This window comes from Dermacentor silvarum, chromosome 2 (genome assembly GCF_013339745.2).
Source record: "Dermacentor silvarum isolate Dsil-2018 chromosome 2, BIME_Dsil_1.4, whole genome shotgun sequence".
Classification (NCBI taxonomy): Eukaryota; Metazoa; Arthropoda; class Arachnida; order Ixodida; family Ixodidae; genus Dermacentor; species Dermacentor silvarum.
This window is the reverse complement of record NC_051155.1, coordinates 122,512,981-122,533,895: the sequence shown is the minus strand read 5'-3', so window position 1 is coordinate 122,533,895 and position 20,915 is coordinate 122,512,981. Positions and strand designations below refer to the sequence as shown.

General features: G+C 47.7%; 1 protein-coding gene across 1 annotated transcript in view; it reads right to left on the bottom strand.

The window, feature by feature from the left end:
• LOC119441725 (UDP-glucose:glycoprotein glucosyltransferase 1-like) overlaps positions 1-20,915 on the bottom strand; it is a 196,616-nt gene that overhangs the window by 66,097 nt on the left and 109,604 nt on the right. Inside the window, 6 exon segments of the mRNA XM_037706328.2 lie at positions 3,038-3,173; positions 5,387-5,472; positions 10,525-10,644; positions 11,347-11,433; positions 11,792-11,947; positions 20,176-20,336. Coding sequence (XP_037562256.1) covers positions 3,038-3,173; positions 5,387-5,472; positions 10,525-10,644; positions 11,347-11,433; positions 11,792-11,947; positions 20,176-20,336 — 746 coding nt within the window.

The following is a 20,915-nucleotide window of genomic DNA, read 5'->3' as shown; positions in this document are numbered from 1 at the left end:
TTTCTTTCGCGCGCGAGATTTAGACGCAGTCGTCGGCTCCCCGCGCATACATACAGCATACGACGCGCGGGGATGGCGTTATCGCCCTTGGACTTTATACGGAACATCTATGAGCCAAAACCAATTTTAGGACCGCAACGCGTCATAGGACACCAACTTTAGATAGCAAATACGCACCTCAAGGGCCATACTTTTACTGGCGGAAACCGAAAATACGTCATGTCGCCCCCGGCACTTTGGGCGGCCAATGCCATCGTCAAGCAACCAAGCCAAGCAACATGAAAAGTCAAAATGGCCACTCGGGCCGGCGCGCGGTGGCAGTTCGCAACGTATGATGCGGGAACGGTCCCACAATTGCGACGTAACAGCGGGGTTACCAATGCATTGGGTTCTATGGGAGCTGTGCCAGGACCGGCCGAAAACGATGTAACAGCCGGGAAAACGTAGCACCTGGGAACTTAACAGCGTTGTTCTACTGTATGTGCTTTGTTGCCATCAGCACACTCAGACTGCAAATCGCGTGTGAACGTGCCTGGCTCGCTTATAGTCGTACAATATGCCGTCTAAATGCCAATCTGATTGATTTTTATACAATGGCAACTATTCAACCAGGTAGTTGTGTTGGGTTCCAATTTCTTCAATTGTTTGTGGCCCGTTACCACATTGGCCAACAGCAAATTTTCGTCAACACCACATTGCCTAGGCCATTAGGCTAAATCGGCGCTGCTTCATCAGGCGTTGGTGACTAAAATTACGCTTTGGTGCCGAATCGACACAGATCTATTTGCAGTAGCCGCATGACACTCAGAAAGCCGCCAAACCATCTCACAAATGAAAGCGAGCGTAAGGGATAGAAACAAAGTTGTTCACGGACGGCCGCCTCTTTGCGACACACCTTACGGCGGCCTCTTGTTTCTGACATTGTTCGTAGACGCACAGGTGTCCTTTTGTTGCATCGAGCAACCCGTCACAATACTAGCTTCGGATTTACATGGCGGGTGCAAAAGTGCCGTGTGGCTAGTGCGCTGACCACCCAGCTGTACACATTTGCGTAGACGGCAGATGGATGTGGAAAGATGGGGCATCACACAAACTTGCGATTACTCTCGATTTAGGAATCTTCGACATGTGGCAAATCAGGCCAAATCTGACAATGAAAAAGCAGCTGCTCTTTGCCGCTGACCCCGATGACTCTTTACGGTTGACTGGCACAGCATCAATGATGGCTATGTCTGGAGAAGTGATCAAGTCGTCTGTTGTGCAAATAGGCCTTACGATAACCCACTTACCATAATGATGGAAAAACCCTGCTGTATTTTGGAGGAAAACTGGAAAGCAAAACTTTCTACGCAATAAAAGATTGCCATAGAACACAGGTCCACTATTAAATGGAGAGCATCATTGGCATTCAGTATGTAACAACACCAATTCTTTAGCTTCAGAGGGGAAGAAGAGACACTCGATTCTATTTAACAGGTATGTACCCAGGTATGTATTTAACAGGTCTCTATGTACCCGAATTACTGATAGCTTGCTACATTTTTGTTATGCAGTGCTGGCATACAGTACTTCAAAGCACGTGCAGCGCCAGATTTTCTTGCCCGAAATTTGCAAGCCTTAAACTTCATTTAAAATTTTCTGATACAAGATTCGATATTCGGCTTGTTTTTTTCTTGATTCAATTCCAATTTGATTTGAAATCTACTATTCGATATTCACACATCCCTACCGATTACAGTATTTACTTGACTGTAATGCGCATGTTTTGTTTTCCAAGAAAATTTGGCCGTAAATTACCTGTGTTGTGCAATCGCATATGAAACCAAAACGACATTTGCGCTATTCAAATGCTTTACCACATAACACAGCTGCATTGCAGTGAAGCTGACCTTTACACATATTAGACCCTTGTTCATTTTTTTTGCTCAAAACCAAGTGGACGTTAATTTTTATTTTTTTATTTAGGAGCTTTTATGTCATTTCTACACTAACCTTTCTAGTTTGGACACATAGAACGAAGCTGTGCATATGATTTGAGGGAATGTTAAAATCAGGCAAATATTGCCAAATGAATCAGCGGTTTGTTTGGCAATATTTCTGCATATATTGTTTAATTTGACCTGTCAGATAATTCAGTCAATTTCACTGGTCCCATCAGGGTCAAATCAACGGAAGTCAACTGTACCTCAGTTCGATATCCTGGTTTGAGTTTATTACGAACTTATTGCAAACTTTACATTCATGTGCTATGCACAGCAATGAGTAGAATATTATCAGATATTGTTCAACACATGAAGACAGGCTTGCAAGAACCACGGAAGTCAATACAAAAACATACAGTCCCCTCAAACACTCTCCCACTTAGCTTATGCAAACAATATTATCATAGTGTAATATGAGCATCTGCACAATAATAAACCTCTCAAAAGTAGTGCTTATCAAACAGTGACCCCAAGTAACTTCAGGAGTTCTGGTAAGGACTCTGGTAAGACATTAACAGGAAATGCAATGCAGTCACTCTTCCTAATATACTTTTGTAGAAGCTGCATGATAACAACAGGTTGAGCGTCATTTACCCAGTACATGCTCATATCATATACAAGCCATACCTTATACAAATCAAACTTCATGAATGATGAAGACACTAAGCTATGAAGGCTGTTTTATAAATTTTTCTCTCCTCTCAGTATGTGTTCATGCACGTCTGTGTGTGTGCATGCACCTGCATGTGTGTAAGTGTGTGTGTGTATTACAGCCAACAAATCTAATGTGTAGTCGCCATTAGTTTTAATCCCTACCATCTTATGTGATACTAGCCTTGAATCCTCCATTTATTTTATGTGTCAGGTTCCCCGACAGATTCGTTATTGTAAACCATCGCTGCAGAAGCTGCTTGAAGAAGTGCTCAGGTTTTGCTTAAGCTGTTGGACAGATAATCCATTTCAAAAGCATGCTACAACTGATGGGACAGTTCAGAAAGTGTACAAGAACAGATGCTAAAGTAAATACAGACACACAGAAGACGTAAAACCCTCACATCAGTAATGAAGGACAGTCCATCGTAAGGCACGGTGTTCTGGCTGATAAAGTTGAAGGCATTCAGCATGGCCACACCCGCATCCTCGTTTCCTGTCACGGACATGTTGGGGTTCACGGCAAACACCAGGCCTACCCTGTAGAACGAGAGGGCACAGTGAGCTGCAGTAAAATTTCATGATATGCACTGTGCATCACAGATGTTGAAAGCTGGGCTAAGTGGTTACTGGCATTGTGAAATATGGTTAGAGCACTAAGCAAGACTAAGACTAACACTGTGGGGAGCACACTACAAACATTGTGCTCTGGGGCTTGAGCCCATTGTGCAACGACGCTGGGCCTGCCCTAGAGCAATGTGCCGTTCAGCCATGGCAGTTAGTGCCTCAACACGATGGAATAAAGGTGCAGCTGTCCGCTTGTCTGCCTGATGTCCGTATATGGGAGCATCAGCTGGCCGTCTGGTTCAGGAGCCACAGCCCTGAGCATACAACATGAACATGCATGTAAACAGTGATGCAGTAAAGCCAGTAGATGTGTAGCGCCCGTCCCATGGTGTAAGAAGGACAGGTGCTCCGACGAGCACGGGCGACGTATCCAACAAATGTTTGGTAATGCCAAGCCCCACCACAAAGGGCAGCACATGTCTTGGTGGCCCGTTACTGTGCTGTTTTTGGTGGGGCTTTAATGGGAGCGTCAGCTTGGCGTGTGCCGTCTTAGAATTTATTTAAGTTTTGGTGCTCAGTATCATTTTCAGCAGCAATAGAAGCATCTCGTACATCTATCGTTGGCGTTTAGCGAGTGCCGACGTATTTTTTCTTGTCGGCATGAATTTACGTGGTCTCTTTCGCGCTGGTGCAGGCAGCATTTTCTATTGATCTTAATGTGTTGAGCTGAAGTTTTGGGGCAAACACTACTTTTAAATGATTGTTTGATGCTTTTGAAGCTCGTTTAATTTGTGGTGACTGCTGACTGCCAGTACATTGTATTCTTGAATGTCAGCAAGTGTGTGTTTTAATGGTGAATGACAGCAAAGCAGCAAGGAATAGACATTGAAAAAGTGAATTCAGAACTCTTAAGTTTAATACCACTTTCACAAGACAGACCAGGGACACCTTTCGTGTTGTCTTGTGAACTTGCAAGCACACTGTCTGCTGTCATCTGTAACACATCTAACTGGAAGAGGAGACGTACATTCGCAGAGTACATTTGCTTGAGTTAATCTGTTTGCGAGGTAAGTCCTTTGGCTCTCCTGTCGCAGAGTCCTTTTTTTAACTGCAACTTGAGCAGTTAATAAAAGTCATTGAAACTGCGCCTCTTCTGCAAAACATACTCACCAAATTGTACATGCTAGCACAATGTTTGCCACCGTGCTCAGCAGTCCATGTCTTGGTAAGAAAATGAGGACAGAAGTGTTTTTGCAGACACTTCTGCAGTTGCAGTCAAGTTTCTTTTTCGGTGGACAGAAAATTACACTTTTATCACATGAAGCGTAGCCACTGTTACACTGGGGCACGAAGCACTTATTTCCTGCATTGGTGCGAAGCCGTCACTGGCATAACATGTTTTGGCAGGTGTGCTAAGTAATCGCTCGGTCGTTCTCGCCACATTTGTCAATGAGGGTAAAGCAATATACTTTAATTACTTGCACAGCACTCCCTCACAAGGAACGGAGCCACATTATGTTTGTTCAAATCAGCGCAGATATGCAAGAAGAGATGAGAAAAAAGAAACATCACAAATGTGATTGAAAGGTAGAAATCACATATGGCTTAACCAGACCACCATGCAGCGCACCTATAAGCAATGCCTAGAGTGCAGTCAATGACACAAAAGAGTATATCAGCAGGTCTGACGAAGGTAAGAACAGCTGCACGACGAGCGTTCCCACGAGAAGTCTGCGCACTGTCTGTTTGAGCAGACGACACAAGCCGCCGTGGCAGAAAAATTATCTGGTGGCAGAGGAAACGAACAAGATAATGCATACTCGTGAGCATCATGTTCCATAGAAGCTTGCAAATAATCCTTGTGAAGATCAAAGCTCGTAACGTATATTTTCCAGCTCGTTATTGTCGAGCAAACTTCCATTTCGCATTGAAACCCTAGTGAAACCAATGAAGCGACAGGCCACCAAGACGGGTGCTACCCCTAGCGGCAGTGAACATCCATTTGATATCCACTCCCCGTTGCGGCGGCGCACCGTCAAAGCACCTTCCTTTGTGCACCGTGGCCCGTCCTGAGCAGTTTGTGTTTATGTTTTCGTCTTGCTCAGTACTGTAACCATGTTTCATAACACCGCTGCGACACAGTAAAATTGCGCTTAAAAATTACAAGCACAAAAGCAAGCAGGTACCTCAGGGGAGCCCGATGGATGTAGAACGACTCTGCCAGCTTGAGGATGTCCCTGGCATTTTCTTTGGAAGGATCAACTATGACCACCTGGCAAAGACATGAAATGCGTGCCGTCATTGAAATGCATGCCCTGTCCCGTCAACATAAGTGAAAAAAAAAAAAAAAAACATTGGGCTGCCAAATGTGCCTCATTGTAAATTGAACATTGGTGTGCTTGCTGTTTCATATCATGAAAAATTAAAGGAACAACTTGTTGAAAAAGGCAGGGTTTTAAAGGAACGAGTAGCCTATTCCATGAGATGAGCTTGTGTTACGATGAATCTACCGTAATTACTCACATAATGAACGCACTCGTGTAATGAACCCAGATTGGTCGTGAAAAATCTCTTTTTTTTTCCCTCGCGTAATGAACGCATCCAAAACTTTGCTACTCACGATCGAACGGCCGTGCTGTAGTTTTCCGGAGAGACCAATCCTTTACTCTCTCACATGTGTTTAAAGCAAGCACACTTAATCTCAATGCCGGTCGCTGTGTTGGAAATACTTAATAATGATGCCACCTGAGAAAGGCCGAGATCACGTAAACAAAATTCTGCTGCTAACTTCTGTAGGCAGTACATCCACGCTAGTGGCAAATGTGCCGTGGCAGCACACCGGCAGTGGCGATGGGTTTGATGACTGAGAAGCTGACGGCGAAGCCATGACATGAGAACACTGGCGGTAAGCATGCAGTAAGAACTGGCTGCGTGTTATCAGGGTAGCTTGGAGCCTGACGGAAAGAGCAACCATGATAACGTTAAGCCTGTTCTCATTACAACCTTGCTGCCAGTACCGGCACAAAGGCACCTCGTACACTCTAGAGAGAGAAAAAAAAAAAAAAAAAAAAACACAAGTGGCTCTCTGAAACAGTTACTTTACACAGTTTACGGACTTTATTCTGATGTAATAGCAGAAAGTGAGCGCGCAATGCATTGCCAGGCGCGGCGCACGGGAGAGTCTAAGTGAAGAAGGGGTGGCCGGCACTTGGTTGGCATAGTGAGCCTAGTCTGGCATAGTGTTGAATTCGTGTGTCTGTTGCTTGCTTTTGCACCCGTCTTTGGTTTTGCTGTGTGCGATGGGCCCCAAGTTGAGTTATACGCCTGCTGTGGGACAGAGAGTTTATCTGGTCACAAAACGGGAATGCTGATCAGACACCGATAAACTTCGACATGCCAGTGAGCAGAACGGTCGAGGAAAGAGATGCACACATCGTGGTTGTCAAAACAAGAGGCGCCGAAAAGCAGCGCTTCAACGTGAGTCTTGCGATAACGGCAAACAGCCGGAAGCAGCTACGAGAATGAGCTGTTGTGGATCCACGATGTGGATGAAGCAGCCAGTAACCAGGATGACAGGTCTGGTGGCTTCGATGTGGAGTGAAGTACAATAAAAATACTGTTGCGGTTTGCAAATAGTATACGTGTGTTTTTACTGCAAAGATAAGTTATCAAATCATTACCTTCTTACTTCTCAATTTTTGCTGTTTCGAAAAAGTTCCCATAAAATTTAGCTCGCACAATAAACACGCCACCCAAATTTGGTTTGGATTGCTTGGGAAAAAAGTGCGTTCATTATGCGAGTACTATACAGTATAGACCACTTATAACGTAACCGCTTATAGTGCAGGACCGGATATAGTACAGTCTTTTCAGACTCCCGTTAATTTTCCCATAGCACTCCATGTATATGCATACCGCTTACAGTGCAGCCGTGTGAGACGAAATATCGGTCATAATGCGGCTTCCGCGGGAAAATCTCGCCGACAGGGGCGGCAGCGAGCACGCTTCTCAACAAGATGCGTGCTGCCGGCCGGCGTATGCATTATTCAATGCAATCAAACTCTCGTTAATTCGGACTTATTTGGCCGCACATCGGTTAATCCGGACTACTTTCGGAGCTCGGTGAGCGAGGAGCGCCGCAAATGTGCGACGCAAAAGAGCAAGAACGGCGCTAGCGTCCAACCGAAACGAAGCGGCGGAGTCCGCATCGCCACGGCCATCAGTTGAAATCATACGTGAATGACAGCAACCGCGGAACGCTTCGAGCCTATTTGTGTCTTTAAAGCCTGCATTCTTGCGTTTACCGCCGCGTATAACACCACGTTGGCCGCGGGCTTTCGTAACTGCGTAGTCGTCATCCACGATCACGTCGATAGCGGCCGCGGTTTTCTCCGCAGTGGTTGCGGCTAACAGTAGTTTCATTTTTACTCGGTATGCGCGTTGGCCGCGTGCCTTGAAAAACTGCGTAGTTGCCATCGATGATCGCATAGATAACGACCGCGGTTTCGACTGCAGCTGTTGCCGTGAATGGTAGTTAATTCGTCCAGACTCGGTGCGTGCATCGGGCGCGTGCCTTCAGCACTGCAAAGTCGCCGTTCGTAATCGTGCCGATAGCGGTCACGGTTTTTTCCGCAGCGGTTGCGGCAAACAGTTGTTTCGTTTTGACTCGGTGCAAAACTGTCGAGCTTGAAGAGCACCGGCTACATCGCAATTATGTTTTCGCCAGCTCACTGGCAAAAACGTAATCGCGATGTGCACGCGATAGTACAAAGCGTGTCTACATGCTTGGTCTACATGTTTTGCATACGTGCAGTGCTTGAAAATCGTTGTTTTGGTTATACAGTGTAGACCGCTTATAACGGAAGTTGTCGGAGTCGCGAATATCTGCACTATAAGCGGTACTGCACTATAACCAAAACGATTTTCAAGCACTGCACATATGCAAAACATGTAGACCAAGCATGTAGACACGCTTTGTACTATTGCGTGCACATCGCGATTACGTTTTTGCCGGTGAGCTGGCGAAAACATAATTGCGATGTAGCCGGTGCTCTTCAAGCTCGACAGTTTTGCACCGAGTCAAAACGAAACAACTGTTTGCCGCAACCGCTGCGGAAAAAACCGTGACCGCTATCGACACGATTATGAACGGCAACTTTGCGGTGCTGAAGGCACGTGCCCGACGCACGCACCGAGTCTGGACGAATTAACTACCATTCGCTGCAACAGCTGCCGTCGAAACCGCGGTCGCTATCTATGCGATCATCGATGGCGACTACGCAGTTCTTTAGGCACGCGGCCGACGCGTACCGAGTAAAAACCGACGCGTGTACCGAGTAAAAATGAAACTACTGTTCGCCGCAACCGCTGCGGAGAAAAGCGCGGCCACTATCGACGCGACCGTGGATGAGGACTACGCAGTTACGAAAGCCCGCGGCCAACGCGGTGTTATGCGCGGCAGTAAACGCAAGAATACAGGCTTTAAAGACACAAATAGGCTCGAAGCGTTCCGCGGTTGCTGTCATTCACGTATGATTTCAACTGATGGCCATGGCGATGCGGACTCCGCCGCTTCGTTTCGGTTGGACGCTAGCGCCGTTCTTGCTCTTTTGCGTCGCACATTTGCGGCGCTCCGCGCTCACCGAGCTCCGAAAGTAGTCCGAATTAACCGATGTGCGGCCCAAATAAGTTCGAATTAACGAGAGTTTGATTGCATTGAATAATGCATACGCCGGCCGGCAGCACGCATCTTGTTGAGAAGCGTGCTCGCTGCCGCCCTTGTCGGCGAGATTTTCCCGTGGAAGCCGCATTATAACCGGTATTTCGTCTCACGCAGCTGCACTGTAAGCGGTATGCGTATACATGGAGTGCTATGGGAAAATTAACGGGAGTCTGAAAAGGCCATACTATATCCGGTCCTGCACTATAAGGGGTTACGTTATAAGTGGTCTATACTGTAGTGCGGTACCGCTTATAGTGCAGATATTCGCGACTTTGGCGACTTACGTTATAAGCGGTCTACACTGTATACGGTAATTCAACTGGTGCTCTGACTATAATATATTCTCGAGTTAGGGGTACTCATTTAAGTTTAAGTTCAAATTTATTGAGTATAGCTGTTTATGCATGAGTAAAATGTAAATTATTGCGTGTCTACTGCGAACAGGCATTCCTGCTACCATATGTGACGACCTTGGGAAACTTTTACTGTAGCTTTGACTGCTACCTAATTCAATGTTGCTGGCATTAAAACAGTAGAGCTGGGGCAACTACAATCTGGCTAGTTCACCAAAATCATGCCTTTCAAGGATAAAGCTGTCCTTGAATGCAGGCTCACATGCAGATGTCGCACTGTGTATAAGATTGTGCAATACAAATGTTGCTAGGGTTTTCATGCAAAAAAATGAACTGAATGTTACGACCGTAACACTGTACGACTGTGGCTGACAAAGTGCACATTTAAGAAAGGCCCATGCACTTAATACATTTTCTCAAATATTTTTGCGAACATTCAGAGCAACATTTCGGGCTGAGGCCCTTGTACAGGAAAATATGCGATTAGAACAATTACTTTTTCTATGCCTTGAGGTCTGCTAACCCTTTGAAATAAGCTCGTCAAGTTCTCTGACAAGCTGAACAGTTCAAGAACCTTTGTTTAGTCTCTAATAAACTATGTGTACTTTCCGTTAAGCAAAAATTTTGGTAAGATTAATATACATCCAAGGTTCCTTTGCATTTGTCTTAATGAGTGTATACTGCACAGGGAAAATAGTTATGTATATAGAAAATAGTTCCAGTTCCTGGTAACCATTACTAATGTAGAGATATGTACATCACTTCCATCTACTAGCCAAGGCTAGAATGGAACAAAGGTATCATCCCACATGGGAGCTTTAGCACATGCAATCTAATCAATAAACCCCTCAGCAATAAACTTGAAGTGCCTTTTTGCTAAGGCTGTCTCCAAATATAGAGAGGAGCAAACCTGAATTTGGCTTTAAAAGATGACCATGTTTCCAGGTCAAGGAAAGTCATTATTTGTTCCTCACAATATAGTGAGAATGTTACATCCAGACGAAGCCTAACACTGCGAAAAATAGAGACTCTGATGCAAACTAAGGCCGAGGAAGAAAAAGAAGGCTATAATCAAAGTACTGTCAACAAACAACCCCTTGATTCAGGCACGGAGCAAGTATGACCAATCGTGACGCCACAATATCTAAGTTGTGGCTCAAGCTGTATTGTGTAGGTGGGAGTTGCGAATTGCTGCAGCCAAAACACAGTCAATAAGTGGACCACAACTCCTGACGGTAGTGATGCTTACCAGGTTGTACATGTTCTTGCGCACATGCCTCAGCATGCCAGGGTAGGTGGGCCGCAGCATGTCCTGGACACTGCTTGGCCAGGTGCGGTAAATTGGGTCAGTTTCTATGTCATTGATGTACTGCGGAGGGAAAAAAAGACAGGCAGGTTCTTTTTTGCCAGGGAGAATCTTGAAGAAAGGTTCTTTTGTTGTCAAATCACCATAAAGAAAAATGAAAGTCTCCACACCCTGCAGAACATTCATCGTAGGCTGCGCATCGCATACTGTGTGCCAGGTAATGGATACCAACAATGGTACCCATACCATGAAATAACAACCACTGGTACAAATTCACACTAAAGAATAAAAAAGATGTAAGCATAGGCAGGAAGTTCTGTATCTTCAGTTCATCTGTACGACACTTTGTGACAGCCTAGGTATGGGTTTTTCAAAAGATGCTGAAATGTGCAAATAATTCTGTCCTAAGAAAAACAATCACATGGTAACAACTTACAACATCATAGTAACGGTGTTGTAAGTTGTAATTCAGGTAGCTAAAAGCCACCACTACTGACATTGACAGGTCGGTATTCTTTCATAAATTCGTCCCACGACCCCACTTTTTCAGCCAGAATGTGCACTGACCACAGTTTGTTTTTTGACACGCAAACATACCTGACCCTTGTTCATTCAACGCAAAACATGTTATCCAATATTAGAACAAAAGGATCAAACCACATTCTGTGATCGGGCCTGTTCACAAAGCATTAAAACGTACAATTCCACACAGAGATGCATGCACTAAGTTTTAGATGGCAAATGATGACTACAAGGCTGACTCACCAGCACTGCAGAGTCTCTGATGTCAACTCCATATTCTTGTTTGTTGTTTACAAGGTCCACTTTCACCAAGCTTGGGATTAGATCTTTCTGCAAGTAGAACATAAACACATCTTCTTACAACTTGGCAGTTATTTAGCCAACAACACGCAGTAAAAACATGTTAACAAAAGGCGGTTTCCAGATTTTGGTATGTCCAATTTGCTTCTATACTGTATCCATATCTGGTGAGAAATTGGGCTAGTTGGTGTTTCGTTCACCTTGTAATGCACCGAGTACAACTAACCACGACAGAATACGCCAGACAAAGAGCCTGAGAGAACGCAACTGTCATCCTTGTCTGGTGTGTTCTATTGTTAGTTGTACTACTCAGTGCACGAAAAGATGAATAAAAATACTGAGTGACAAAATGAAGGCAACAAATGAAGACGCCGTGACAATCACTCACAGGGATGCCGATGTTGTGCAGGCCCTCGAGCAGCCGGGTCTCCTGCTTGAGACTCTGCAGCAGGCTGAAGAGGTCAATGACGTCCACATCGTAGTACAGGCCATTCAGGAAGAGTGCCCCATCCGAAGGTTCCAGGCTGAGCGTATGGGCAAATGCCTGCACACAGCAAGCCCCAGAGAAATGAAATTATGTCATTCTGACTGTATATTGAACATAAAAACCCATTTCCTTAGCGAACTATAAACTTTCAGGACAGGGGTAATTGGAGATGACTGGAGAGGCCTTTACCTTGCAGGGGACATATATACATATATAGGATGATGATGATGTTTATTAAACCTTCAAGCTGCTAGAAGGCCCAGAGTCATGTGGCATAATGCTCATGGAGCGAATGCGGGTTTATGTAATAATTAAATGTTTACGTATCCCCAAGGCAGTGATGCTCAATTGTCCATTCACTAATCTCCGTTCTGCCCTTAAGCATGCACCACTCAATATGTTATTTTGGCAACCTTTAACCTTCATTCCACAAAACAATATTCGTGGTGTAGTGAAGAAGAGGGACGATGTAGTGGGGCATCCTTACCAGCGCTGTCTAGTGGGGCAGTCTCTCCAACGCATCGCTCGTGCTCGCGGTTCCCTGAACTGATCGGACGGTCAGCCTTTCGCTTGCGTGCAATAAACGCCTTTACAAGTGGTGGAGAGTGCTACGCTCGAACGCATCCTGGAGCTTCGATCCCGTACCCTCTCTTCAACCATGTCTCAAGACGCATCTCAGCCGACGACCCAACAAACGCCTCCTGCACCCTACGTCGTGTGGTCTGGTCTACCTCGCCACAGGGATCCTCCTGTTTTCAGCAGCACAGGCGACAACGACGTGGAGGACTGGCTGTCCACGTATGAGCGAGTAAGCGTCATCAATGAATGGGACGATGCCGTGAAACTAAGCAACGTGCTCTTTTACCTCGCCGGCGTGGCAAGCCTCTGGTACAACAACCACGAGACGGAAATTCCGAGATGGTCCGCGTTCAGAACCTCATTAGTAGCTGTGTTTGGTCGTCCTGCTGCGCGCAAGGTGCGAGCAGAATCCTGCTTGCGAGAACGAGCCTAACAGCCGGGAGAGTCCTTCACTAGCTACATTGAAGATATCCTGGACTTGTGTAAGCGCGTGGACGCGACGATGTCGGAATCAGACAGAATCCGAAACGTTATGAAAGGAATCGAGGACGCCGCTTTCAACATGCTGCTCGCTAAGAATCCACAATCCGTCACAGAGATCGTTACATTGTGCCAAAGTTATGAAGAGCTACGCAGGCAGCGCTCGTTGACTCGTCGGTCTTCATCACGCGACGAACACATCGCTGGTCTGGCTACCACCTTCGACCAGACCGCACTGCTTACGGAAATGAAGGCCTTCATTCGGGCGGAAGTAGCCCGCCAACTCTCCTTGGTACCATTTGCTCAGCCGCCGCATGTGCCACAGCCCGCTTCGACTATCATGCCTCCGCTCTGCCGTGCCATCGAGCAAAAAATCGCCAAGGTATTGCCCGACCACCGTCACCATGTTCCTGTGCCTATGCCACTGAGCTAGACCGAGGTCGTGGCTCCACCCCAACAGGCCCCGGCACCAGCACCGCTCAGCTACGCTGAAGTCGTCGCGAGGCCCCACCCACTCTCTGCGCATGTGCCCCTCACTTTTGCCGATGTCGTGACTAGGCCACCAGTGCAGCCCGCTATACAGTCCCATCACCAGCTGCTTCATACAGGGCGTGCTCCGACGTGGGCGGGACCAGCCTACAGCGAACTGGTGACGTACATCTGGCAACCGGCCTATATGCTTTGCCTGCGGCTACGCCGGTCACGTGGCCCGTTTCTGTAATCGTGTGCAGCCGCCCAGCGTCGCATCATTCGTGTCAAACCGTTCGCCCCGTCCATCTTACGACCCACCTTCCGGTGTGTCACCGACATACCGCCCGCCACCGAACACCCGCCGTTCCCCATCTCCATGCCGGCGCTCGTTATCGCCGATGAGGCCTCGTGCAGCCCCTCGGAATGAGGAAAACTAACAGTCGAAGTGCACAAGTCCTCATTGCAGCCCTTCCAATGTGATAGACGTGTTTGTCGACGGTGTCCGCGTGTCTGCACTCGTGGACACAGGTGCAGCCGTATGTGTTATGGACGCTGCACTTTGCCGCTTACTTCGGAAAGTCATGACGCCCCTGTCCGGACTATCCCTTCGCACAGCCAGTGCTCAGCATATTCAACCCTTGGCGTCTTGCACTGCTCGTGTAGAAATTCACGACGTTGTCTACGCCATAGAATTCTTCATCCTTTCCTCCTGCTCTCCCGATGTCATCCTCGGCTGGGATTTTCTCTCGCAATGCCGTTATCGATTGCGCACGGGCTGATATAGAACTATTGCCGCTGCTCGATTTGACGCCCACTGACGCTCCGTCGCTTTCCAAGAAACTGATCGTCGAAGCCGACACTCAGGTTGCTCCCAACGCCTCCATGATCGTGTCCATGCACTGCAGTGGCCTCTCGGATGCCATTGCATTACTTTCCCCGTCTGGCCGTTTCCTCGCAAGGAAGGGCCTGTTGCTACCTTTTGCGACCGTGGACATCGTCAAGGGCACTAGCCCAATTTTCGTTTGCAACCCGTGCCCACACCCTGTCATGCTGCTCCGAGGAGAATGTGTTGGTACCGTGGAAGCCATCGACGACGTGCAAGTTATCGACGTGCCCGACTACCCGAATTGACCACCTACTGTACGCTCAGTGCTGTATCTACATCTGACGCATTGCCCAGAGATGTATTTGGTTCCTCCATCGCTGGAACCCTTACAGCGGCCCAGCGTTCCCAGCTGCTGTCCCTCTTGGAAGAATTTCGTTCATCTTTCGACGTGGGGCAAGCTTCCCTGGGTCGGACTTCCACTGTAACGCACCACATCGACACTGGCTCTCACACCATTGCGACAACGCCCGTATCGCGTTTCTGCCACCGAACGTCGTGTGATTAACGAGCAAGTTGACGACATGCTTCAGCGCGAAGTACTTCGACCCTCGAAAAGTCCATGGGCTTCTCCTGTCGTCCTTGTTACAAAGGACGGCTCCGTAAGGTTTTGCGTCGATTATCGCCGGCTCAACAAGATCACTTGCAAGGACGTCTATCCCCTGCCATGCATAGACGACGCAATTGACTGCCTGCAAGGAGCTGAGTTCTTTTCATCTCTGGATTTGCGCTCCGGGTATTGGCAAGTACCTATGGAAGAAATCGATCGGCCGAAAACAGCCTTTATCACGCCCGACGGCTTGTACGAGTTTAATGTCATGCCTTTTGGACTCTGTAATGCGCCCGCGACATTCGAGCGCATGATGGACACAGTTCTGCGAGGCTTAAAGTGGCACACATGTTTGTGCTATCTTGACGACATCGTAGTTTTCGCACCCGACTTCCCTACGCACCTCGAACGCCTCCGGCATGTTTTGACGTGTTTATCGAATGCCGGCCTACACATAAATATAAAGAAGTGCCGATTTGCTGCACGGCAACTCACGATTCTTGGCTATGTCGTTTCCAAGGACGGAATTCTCCCCGACCCCGACAAGCTTCGCGCCGTTGCCGAATTCCCCAAGCCAACGTCCATCAAATAATTGCGCAGTTTCATCGGTCTATGCTAGTACTTCAGACGCTTCATTCGGAATTTCTGTCATCGTATCGCCCCTGACGAAGCTCCTAGGGGGCAACGAGCTCGTCACCTCGTGGTCATCAGCGTGTGACGAGGCGTTCATGAGTCTTCGTCGTTTGCTGACTTCCCCCCCAATTTTGTGCCACTACGATCCAACGGCCCATACCGAGGTACACACAGATGCCAGCGGTGTTGGCCTTGGCGCTGTCCTCGCGCAACGCAAGCAAGGGTTCCCTGAGTATGTCGTCGCTTATGCCAGCCGAACGCTTACGAAAGCCGAGAATAATTACACCGTGACAGAAAAAGAATGTCTCGGGATCATCTGGGCTCTTACTAAGTTCCAGCCATATTTGTATGGCCGCCCATTTGATGTCATCACGGACCACCACGCACTATGTTGGCTGGCATCATTGAAAGATCCGTCCAGGCCGTTTTGCACGTTGGGCACTTCGCCTGCAAGACTACGACATCCGCGTACTCTACTGCAGCGGACGACACCACTCGGACGCCGATGCCCTCTTGCGCTCTCCCTTGGCTGACAACAATAAATCTCGGTTGACTGTGTCTTCCATCGACGTTCGCTTCTGAGCAGCGCAAGGACCCCTGGATTGCGTCGCATATAGGCTGGCTCTCTGATCCGTCGACCAGGTCAACAACCCGCACGTTGCGCCATCAAACTCACCATTTCGCCGTTCGCGACGACATGCTTTACCGACGCAATTACAGCTCCGACGGCAGCCGGTGGTTGTTAGTAGTGCCTCGCAGCCTGCGTTCCAATATTTGCGCAGCTTTCTACGCCGATCCCCAGTGTGCCCACTCTGGCGTTTTCAAGACTTACCAGCGTATTCAACAGCGGTACTGCTGGCGAGGGATGTACAGCTACGTTCAAAAGTTCGTACGCTCTTGTCCCGATTGCCAGCACCAGAAATCTTCACCCCGCCTCTCGCTAGCTGGGCTGCAACCTTTACCTTGCCCCACCCGGCCCTTTGGGCGCGTCGGTATAGATTTGTACGGGCCCCTTCCCATGACATCGGCTGGAAACCGCTGGGCTTTTATGGCAGTTGACCGCCTTACATGACACGCTGAAACTGCGGCGCTTTCGGCAGCTACTGTACGCGACGTTGCCTCCTTCCTGCTTCGTCGGTTCATTCTACGTCATGGGCCACCCCAGGAGCTGCTTGCTCAGTGACCGCGGACGTGTCTTCCTCTCGGAAGTAGTTGAAGCTGTTCTCAAAGAGTGCCACGTTGTTCATTGCACAACAACGGCGTACCATCCTCAAACCAATGGACTCACGGAACGATTCAACCGTACACTCGGTGACATGCTCTCAATGTATGTCTCCTCCGACCACACGAACTAGGGCGCCATTCTGCCCTTCGTCACCTACGCGTACAGCACCGCTATGCAGAGCAATACTGGGTTTTTGCCATATTTCTTATTGTACGGCCGGCACCCATTGCACACCATCGACACAATGCTACCATACCGGCCCGACGCATCTGAATGTGCACCCATTTCTGATACGGTGAGACATGCCGAAGAGTGCCGCGACCTAGCCCGGGCCTTTACCTCCAATGACCAAGAGTGCCAGAAGAACACTTGCGGTGACACCACCTCTGCGCCCACCTTTCTTCCTGGAGCACTTGTGTGGCTCTCAGTTCCTTCCGCTGCACCTGGTCTGTCTTCCAAGTTAATGCCCAAGTATGAAGGTCCCTAACACATCGTCGAGCGTGCATCACCTGTCAACTATGTGATTGAACCTGTTGAACCATCTTCGGACATGCGCCGTCGCGGACGCGACATTGTCAACGTCGAGCGCCTCAAGCCGTATTATGATTCACCCTAATAGTGACGAACTGTGAGGTCGCCGGACGGCTCCCTTGTTCGTCCCCGGGGTCATTGTAGTGAAGAAGAGGGACGATGCATTGGGGCATCCTTACCAGCGCTGTCTAGTGGGGCAGTCTCTCCAGCGCATCGCTCGGACTTCGACGCTCGCGCTCGCGGTTCCCTGAACTGATCGGACGGTCAGCCTTTCGCTTGCGTGCAATAAACGCCTTTACGGTGGCTATAAACTTCTCCTGCTTAACAATGTTAGTCTAAAAGAGACCTACTACTAGGCAACACGCAGAACTGTTGTCGACGCCATCGGCGTTTTGCCCGCGTTCGCTCAAAATGCGTGCGGCGTTGGTGACTGTTGCCGGAGCCTGTGATATAAATAGGCACTTGGTGCCGCAGCTAAACGTCGCCTCCCTTCCCTCCCCCTCCCCCACGGCTTCTCGCGCGTCGGAAGAAGGTGCGTTTGCTCTACATATATGGTGATTGTAAAGGAGAAAAGAGACGCCTACTTCTGCAGCCCTTAAGCGAGCACGGCGCGGAACGCGCGTTTGTTCTCCGCCGTGCGTTCACTCCCCGTGAAAGACGCGCCCCTCGCGCCCTTTCACTCGCACATACAGCGTTCGGCGCGCGGCGACGATTTCTTCTCCAAATGACGTCATACGGAACCTCACGGCGACGGCGACGGCGACGCCGACGGCAGAAATCTGCTTTTGAGTGTCCATATAATTGCTATCGCAATAAAATGTTCATACAGCTTGGTTATGTCAAAAACCCAGTGATACAAAGCAAATTTTTTTTTTTTTTAGAAGTAAAGGTTTTCTTATACGGAAACAGAGAAAGAGATAGCGAGTGAGAAAGAAAGCTTATGCAGCTCAATATGGCACCTACATGCCATGATCTAAATCGGTGACATGCAAATGACAAGCATGGTGTGTGCAGAGAGAACATCAAGCTGTATGCAGAGCACTTGCCAAAATAGTGCAACAGCAGTAGTTCATTGTAAAATTTGCGTAATCTTAAAAAAAAAAAAGTGAAAAAGCGAGAGAGAGAAATCTCGTGCAACTATCCACATGACAGCTGAAATGTCCGTTACGTAGCACTACTGGGCAAGTCTACTTTTCTAGTGCCAAAGAGCTGCTGAATGAATGCATGATCATAAATTATAACAACACTATGGCATCACTGTGGAAAACAGGTCCTGTTGCAATAACAAGTGTTACGATTCACTTAGAGCGGCCATGCCCGGACCACGTGAAAATGCATGGGAAACGGCATGCCTAATGATCTCACTCGTCAACATGAACAGATGTGTCCGTCGCGAGGGTCAGAGATACGTCAAAGAATAAACCTGCCGTGCGACCATCTCACCCCCGCTGGGGATGTTCACCCTGCTACGGTCACTCATCCTTACTAGTCTGGTTTGCCCTGTCCTGCAGTGAGGGCAGGAGAGGGGGAGAGTGCCCGGATGGTGGAGGGTATAAGAAAGCCAGCAAGCAGCCACATGGAGAACACTTTCAATTTGCCCTAGCATGCAGGTGCATGCACGCTGATCATTTCTCGTAGGTTTTTTTTGGAGCACACTGCTCACTCGTAACCATGTATTCAAGTTGTGTTATTTGTTTTACGTCGCCTCATCTTCCCTGCCGGACCCTCTCCGATGGTCAACCTGGTTCGAGCTCCAAGCAGACACTGTTGAAGGTTCACCAAACACCAGCCCGTAACACAAGCTACGAAACTTCAAACAACAAACACACACATACATACACAAACATACACACAGCACACACAGAAGCTTTTATTTAATATGCATATTGGTTCAAGCAATTTCACCCCCTTAAAGTTATTCTGCAGACAAAGAGGCCACGAAAAATTCCCACATGCTTGACAATGATGCCTGGAGAGTGCACGCTGCACAACCTCCTCCAACCCTCCCAGTGTAACTGGGTATAACTATGTAACACTCAAATGAGTGTAACATGACTGCAAACACTACCACTCATTTCAATGCCAGCAACTAAACACACTCCTTCACTGCATGTTAATGTTCCATGTTACAGGGAGTTAACCTTCTGGCCACTAAGAGTTCTGTAGAACACTAAAAGGAATGGATTATGGCACATGGCCCCAAGATACCAATGCTATGCAGTGAGATATGTACAATTGTCTTCTGCCTGAATGGCTGGCTTGTTAGCGCTCATGTTTCACACTCAGGTGCAATTTCTCTGAACGTTTCATTTAATACCTTTTTTTGGAAGTAGCACTTGCCCTGCTTTGTTCAGAATAAATCCCACCAAACGCATTGTACTGTGGTCATGAGCAAAAAGTAAGTGAAAAAAAAAAAATGCGGTGCTGCTCGTCACTGTTACAATAAAACGTGGCATGTATTGTGTTTCACTGTAACTACGACAGATAACACCATCATTCAGTCACTAAGTAAACCTACACTTTTTGTTTAGCCTCGACGTAGACAAAGCACACTTTTAATTTATTCTGGATGATACAGGCAAGTACTGCGTCGAAACGCAGTATTAAATGAAATACATTGCAAAATGCCAACTGTATGTGAAACTTAAACAAGACAGTGGTTTAATGAAAGGAGCAATGTTAACTAGATCCCTCATTTATGGAATATTCAGTAGGTACATACGAAATCTGCAATGAATTCACCTCACCATTCAGGTGTGAATAAAAGGAAATGGCATTTTCTGAATGCTTTTTCCGGCTCTGCTGTTCTGAATTTCATTTCACGGTCCCTCAAGAATACGCAAGCACCCAGAAACCACATGTAAAGGAAGTACACAAGATAGCACATTTCGCAGTCAAAAAAGAAAACAGGAAAAGAAGTCAAAACAACACACATGTTGGTTGTCCTCCACTTCTTTCTTGAGCTCGGAGCTTACGGCGATGTTCACGAGCGAGCGTGCCTGTGAGGGGAAGTTCTGTGCAGTGTCCCTCATGGTGCGCAGCGCATCCTCAGGTGGGGCAAGCAGGATCTTCTGGGCAGCTTGCAAACTCAGCTCTGCACAAGAACAAACACGGACACACATCACCACCTCGAGGGCATGAAATAAAGCACATTCCTTTAGCAGAGGCTCAGGTTCCTATCAGACATACCACGGTGGTGAAATGTAGTCACCAATATGGCAGTTTGCACTGTTTTGGGCTCCTACTATGACATAAGTGGCTTGATTTCTTGTTGCATGAAGTGCTTGCACAAGGAGACAGACTTCTCCTGGAGAACCCATCGAAAGGCGGTTGCAGACACTCAAACCAGTATAAAATAAACACGCATTTTCAAAGTGATGTGCTACCTTGTCTCTTCATTTACTAGTGTTCGGTTACATCAAACCTGCAAGCAAACACCTGTGAAAGCCTTTCGGCGATCAGACATGATAATGTCACGTGAAGTGACGGTGATGAACCAGAAGATATATTTCAGTTGCTTTTGCTTTTCTACATACACACGCACGTTCGCATACCCTGATATTTACGTACACACACACGTGTGTGTATGTACGTAAATATCAGGGTATGCGAACATGCCAATCCCTTACAGGGAGTGGTGTCATCGCATCTTCCCAGCAATTGTCGTAATTGC